Source organism: Etheostoma cragini, chromosome 6, assembly GCF_013103735.1.
Source record: "Etheostoma cragini isolate CJK2018 chromosome 6, CSU_Ecrag_1.0, whole genome shotgun sequence".
NCBI lineage: Eukaryota > Metazoa > Chordata > Actinopteri > Perciformes > Percidae > Etheostoma > Etheostoma cragini.
The window spans coordinates 27,295,460-27,302,120 of NC_048412.1; the positions used below are offsets into that span (position 1 = coordinate 27,295,460).

At 44.0% G+C, this 6,661-nt stretch overlaps 1 protein-coding gene across 1 annotated transcript in view; it reads left to right on the forward strand.

Moving 5' to 3' along the window:
- Positions 1-2,594: 2,594 nt before the first annotated feature.
- The window catches only part of bmper (BMP binding endothelial regulator), a 32,181-nt gene continuing 28,114 nt past the window's right edge, over positions 2,595-6,661 (forward strand). Inside the window, exon 1 of the mRNA XM_034873622.1 lies at positions 2,595-3,651. Within this exon, the coding sequence (XP_034729513.1) occupies positions 3,546-3,651 (106 nt within the window). The 5' untranslated portion in view covers positions 2,595-3,545. The remainder of the gene's footprint in view (positions 3,652-6,661) is intronic.

Sequence of the window (6,661 nt, forward strand, 5' to 3'; positions counted from 1 at the left end):
TCCAACGTTTTCGAGCACATAAAACAGACATTTTGAAACGCTGCTGCCCCCGTGTTGGTTTGAAAACTCCGGGGTTACTTTGTAGTCTGGACGGGCACGAACGGAGACCAGTGGAAATCCCGGTGCACGTCACTAATCGGTTAGGTAGCTAACAAACCTTTTAGAAACAGTTCCTCCTTGTCGTCGGTCCAAGCTAATAAATCCATGGTCTTACTTTTCGCCTTTGTGGTTCTTTCTCCAAAGTCTTTATTTCTAACTTAAACAGCCATGGCTTCCAGTGTATTTGAATGGTCATGTGATATGTGTTAATAAGGAAGGATATTAGTTCTGCTGCTGGAGCTAAAACTCACTCTCTGTGGACAGAGAAAGTGTTTTTTGACTAGTTACACGAAAATTGCTGAATTAATCCAATTCTGGTGTTGAATGAAGCCTGTTATACTGACTGTGTGATTAAATCGTGTAAACATAATTTTCTAACCCCTTTACACTCCATCTTGGCTTGAAGTTCTCCTCGTCCTTTATCACAACCATGCAGCCATGGATCCAGACCCACCAGTGGGCTCAGATGGTTGGTTTCAGTCCCTGCACACCGTCTTTGGAGTTCCTTCCCTCGTCTTGATGAGATGTCGACTGAAAATTCTCTAAAATCTACACACAGCTCACTCCCCCGTCAGCACCTCTGAAGTGTGTGTGTGTCGGGGCTGGACGGTGTGTGAGGAGGTCATTAAAAGTGATGTGTGTGTGTGTGTGTGTGTCTACGGTCAGACCAGGTCACTCTCTCTCTCTCTCTCTCTCTCTCTGTTGCCATCTAGTGGTTAATATTACCAACATTCCCTCACACACACACACACACACACACTATCTCCATAGACGCAGATTTAAATGGTATCTTTCACATAAACATTTTTTTGACAAACACACACTGTCTCTCTCGCTCTCTCGCTCTCTCTCTCTCTCTCTCTCTCTCTTTGATTTTCTCCCTCTTTAAAACAAACTCTGTTTCTCCTTTTGACTGACTGGCTTTTTTAAAAACACACTTTCTTATCATTAACACTCAAACTTTCTCTCTACGGCACTAATACACACACTGTGACACATTTAACATACACACACACACACACACACACACACACACCTGGGCTGTGCCTGGCAGCAGCACAGATCGAGCAGTGGCTGACGCTTAGTTAAAAGCTGTTGGGTGGGTCCTAATTATTTCTTTGAAGACTCACTTTTCCTCCCTGTCTGAGCTTCTGACAAGCTTCACTTTAAAGAGGCTAGACACACACACACACACACACACACACTGTCATGCAACCCGCCTCATCTGTCACACAAGACTTTAAGGTTGACTCCAGACTGTAGATTTATGGGAACATAATGCTAAAAGGTAGAGGAGTTTGTTATTCTTTTTACGTTGGAGGAGCTTGTTGAGTTTGACAAGGAGGAGATATTTTCACAAAACTGAAAGTAAAATCTTAAACAGCAACTTTCCTTTGAGGATGATTTTGTTCAAAATAAGCCTAATATGATATGTGACTGTTTTGGTTTTTTGCTTATGGTTTTGATTTGCCTTTGAAATCTCGTATTGGAGGACTTGTTTCCTTGGTTGATTGGCTCTTTCTCGACTGACGTTGGGTCCTGTCAGAGTATCATCAGTGTCCCCTAGAGGTTCCCCCAGACCTTAGTTTGGGAACCTTTGACCCTTTCAAGAGCCTTAAATGGGCCCTTGGCTGCACTTTGCTAACCTCAAGGACTGATTGATTTTGCTCAGAGGAGAGGGAGTTATTAGTGAGATGACTAGAATAGCGCATGAATATTAAGTTCAAAAAAACTTTATTGATGCCAAAGCGTATACATAAACAGAGTAGACTGCATGTCCAAAGTATGTGGACACTCAAACAACACTCCCATATCTGATACTTGAACATTGCATTGCAAAACCATGTTCATTAATCTGCTGATATAACAGCTTCCACTCTCCTGGTTTCAGCTTTTTTTCACCAGATCACTAGTGAGGTCCCACACTGATGGTGGGGGATAAGGTCTGGCTCCAGTTGGATCATGTCAAGACTCGGGTCAAGTTCTTCCTCATCAAAGTGGGAAACCCTTTCTTTAAGAAGTTGTGCACAGGGCCATCTTCACACAGAGTTGCTGGAGCATTGAGATATTTCTTTATTGGAACTAAGTAGCCCAAACCAAAGGTTTACTACATTTGGCTACACTCATTTCTAAATATAATGAGAGATACATCAGGCAAAGACAGAAGGAGACTTCTGTGTATCTAAAATAAGAGAAGAAAGAAGAAGTGTTTCTTTCTTTCTCTAAGTCCTTTTGATATTCTCCTGCCGAGCCACAGTGACGTTTTGGGACATTTTAGAAGAAAGTTGACGTCTGTCTGCTTCTGCAGGAGACTGTCTGGTCTTCCTTCTTCTTGTCTCTCTTGTTCTTCTAAAGCACTTACATTTACAACAGAGAGACGTGAAGCACATGTTATGTAGCTCCCTGGTTTGTTGGTAATGAAACAAGATCTCTCTCTCTCTCTCTTCTCTCATTAACACACACACACACACACACACACACACACACACACAGTATTCAGTAGCAGGCAGACAGAGGCAGATAGCAGCAGATAGACTGATTATTAAAAACTTAGAATAACAAAAGGAGGTCTGGAGGAAGAGAAGGAGGACTGGGAGAATTCTGCAGGACCTGTGGAGCAGAGGACCAGAGAGGGTTTCGGAGGAGGTTTTGAAAAGGTCTGGAGGCAGGAGGAGGTCCCGGCTTTCACAGAGGAGGCAGGACTTTCTGGCTGTGTGGTGCGCTCCGACACCAGAGGTCCGCTTTAATAGCAGAGAAGGAGGAGAGGCCGGTCGACTCTTTACACCGCTCAGAGAGAGAGAGAGAGAGAGAGAGAGAGAGAGAGAGAGACTGCAGTCCCGGACCGTCGAGCATCGAGCATCCATACGCCAAACGGAGCGCACGCTGAGACGAGTCTACTGAAATAACGTCCCCTATGCTGACTTATCGGAAGGCAATGATAAGCGGTTTGAAACTCTCCGTTTGGTATAAATCAGCTGTGTGGTGTTGTTTTTTAAATGACCCCGGACACTTAGGTTTGGACTTTTCTGACTGAGAAGTGGAGAGAAATAATTTTCCAAATCTCAAAACCTCCTCTCTGGGTCCCCATTCCTGCCGGAGTTTGGACTGCTTTTTTATCTTTACATGTTTTCATCCATGGTCTCCTGTTTTCTGCGCACGCCACGCGCAGCCCCGCTGTCTCCTGCCCGTCGGCGCGTCTTTGTCATTGTAATGTCGCTGTGATCTCCGCGCGCCTGGCTGAGTGGCACTATGCATGTCAACGCAATCTGACAAACTGACGAGGTTTTCTTCTTTTCTCTCATCTCCTGGCTGGAATAAAGACGAGACGTCTGTGGGAGGAACGTGGATTTTGTTTCACTTGTTTCCCTTTGGATTGCTTTTTTTAATTTAATTCCTTCGTTTTCACCAAACTCTGACCGTGTCTCGTGAAGAGAAGAAGCCCGAGGATGTTGCTCCGCTGCTTGAACCCTCCCTCCTGGTCCACCTGTAGGTTTTTATTCTGCTTTTTGTTGCTGCTCCAAACGCCCCAGCCCTCCTTTCTGCTAATTACAGGTAAGATTAAAGGAATCAAACGGCTTCATAATCACACATCACAACACCCACCGTGCGTAAAAATATACCCAAAGCCCCGGTTATTTAGTCTGCCGCGTCGTCTCAGTGCTCCTCCAGGCGGTGTTTACTCTGCCAGGGGCAAGCATCGAAATCAGTCACCTCAGCTCTTTATTCCTGGTTAGCAGTAATGTGGTGGTCAGCTGATGGCTCCATGAAACCAGGCCTACAACCCCCAGCTGGTGCATGATCACCAGGAAGCAAAAACAACTGCTGAATGCGGAAAAAACACTGCTTTCTTCACGACTTCTCGTCGTTATTTTCGACCACCTCATACTCTATATTTGTTTTGACACCACGATGGTTAAAAAAAATATTTTACAAAGAAAAAGGTCTGTAAACTGTGTTTCGTGGGATTTGGTAAAATCTTAAACTCGAGTCTTGGGGTTCAGATGAGCGCCTGATTGTGAAAATAGACTCGGTTTACAGTTTAACCCGGGTGATCCTCTCGGTACCTCCCTGCCAGTAATTGGTCTTCTTCCAGTAGAAAGTGGGTTGCACTGGAGAGAGATACCACCAAAATCCAGCCTGGAGCCCTTGTTATGTGCAGCAGAGCTTGTTATTTGCAGAGGTAGTTTTCTGCCTGACATAAATCATCATGACGCAAGTCAATATCCAAAGTCATTTCTATCAAACTTAAGGAAATTATACAAGGATTTAGATCTTCAGGATGAAAGCTCTGCCTAAAATTATAAGTGATCTTTGCTCAAATTGTTGTTTGTGTCACTAGAAGTTGTAATTAACCCACTTTTTGAGTTAAAAGCAGGGCTGTAAAGTGTAAATCACTTTCCTTAACCAGCCCTGATTGAACAGCTCCTACGTGCCCTCCCTTCAGAGAGCGGCCTCTCCTGCGTCTCCCTCCCGGTCTGCAGGCTCTCCTTCCCGGGCTGCTCCCCCTTTGACAGCGGCATTGCATCATAGGATATCAGTTTGTTTGCCCTGCAGCGCCGTTGAGAAATGAGAATAATAGAAAGGCAGTGAGTGTAAGGTGGATGGATCTGCAGCCGTGTTATCAGCAGCGTGAGGGACTGACTGCTGCTGCTCTTACTGCCCTGACCTGCCTCCCTCGGCACTGTGAGCAAACGGGAATTAGATTAAATGCATTAGATTATGCTTATTTATTTGGTTTTGGTTCGTCTAAGCGTCATTTGGAGGGTTTTCGTGAAGACAGTAGTTGAATTCCATGATAATCTCATTAACAAAAGGAGAAAGTCTTTGATGAAGCTGATTTACAACAGAGCTTTCCCCCTCTTCTCTCCAGCTTTTAACATCATTACAGACTTCCACATGACCAGAAGGGAACAGAAATGCCTGCATGTCATCCATGTCTTCTCTTGTCTTTCCCCTTTTGAATCTGAATTGTTTCTGATACTTTTATAAACTCACCGTTGACCTATTTGAAGTTAGGAAGGCCAACAACATGGTTTCACTAAAGGAAAACGTGCTTAAAAGTTCCTGAAAGTAAGTTTTTGATCCCCGTATTTGATGTCAGTTTTGCACATAAAAACCTCCAGATTTCACGGATTACTTGGATCGCTGTTCAGTGGCTCCCATGTTTGACATGCACATCCGCTTTAGCCTCGATAAGAATAATTTCTGATTATCAGCGTTTTCCCCCTCTCTCTGGTCCCGAAGCAAACAGAGAGATGGGAATCAGACGAGGGGCGAAACCTGTACCAGATGGGTCTCTGTAGTCCAACACGTGTATCCGTTTGACATGAAACAGTGTGGGGGAACCTCTGAGAACCGACTACCTCTGTGTATCAGCTGAGGAGGACCATTAGCACAGATCAGGTTCCTCCACCTGGCATCCCAGATATGCACTGTATCATCCTGTCAACTGTGAGAGGGTTCTGGGCGGGCCTGGGGTGTCATAGTCGGACCGGACCAGTGTGTCTCTGCAGCAGGTGGAGCGGTCAGCGGGTCCAGAGGTCATCCTGTTGGCCTGAGGGCTGTGTCCATAGTAACCGTAGGAGTACCGCTTTAAATGGCGTTGTCATCCCCGTCTTCTCCTGTCTCTCTACTACGTGTGATAGCTTTACTGAATCTCAACTGTTTCTGATCCTTTTATAAACTCTCCATTGACCCATTTGAAGTCAAGGAAGGCTAGCGACATTGCTTGGAAAGCAGGAAAACCTGGATAAAAGTTCCTAAATAATAAATACAGAAACAAATTACACATACATACATACATACATACATACATACATACATACATACATACATACATACATACATACATACAACTATTTAACATGAAGAATTACTGTTCAGTAAATACATACAACTGTTCAGTAATCGGCTAAAAAAACAATAGCATTTGGTAACAGATTTATTCTAGGGTTATCTAAATGAATGTTACATGTGTCTAATCCTTTAGATTAGAGTATTTTCATCTTGTAATAGAGTATTTTTTTATCTTGTGTTATCGTTACTTCGACTTACATAAAGGATCTGAATTCCTTCTGTGCCACTGGAAGAGAAACTGTGCTGCACTCGCATATCTGAAGCTAATTAGAGACTTTTTTATGACATTTAGCTACCTCGATCATTTAGTTCAATAAGAGAACTACAAGACTCAGACCAAGACTCAGACCAAGACTCGGACCTTATTTACCAACTGTAAAAAATGGACGTAACTCCTGGAAGTCAGACAGACCTCTAACAGTTTGGAGTCCCCTGCTGTATTTTAGCTCCAGCCCCCTTTAGTGACTCTCTGCACTGCTTTCTACCACTGTGGTATCCATCTCTTTTAATTCTTTTCATTGCTTTTTGCCTGCAATAGTTTCAGGTTATTTTTTATTTTTTTTTCAATTTAAGTGAAACCTTCAGTGCTGAGGGATCTCCAGGTAGACGTATTCGATGGATAGGAGGTAAACACAGCAGCTGACAAACAGAGGAGGAAGGTATTTTGTCAGACTGAGGACGAGGCCTCAGAGACCCAACACCCCCC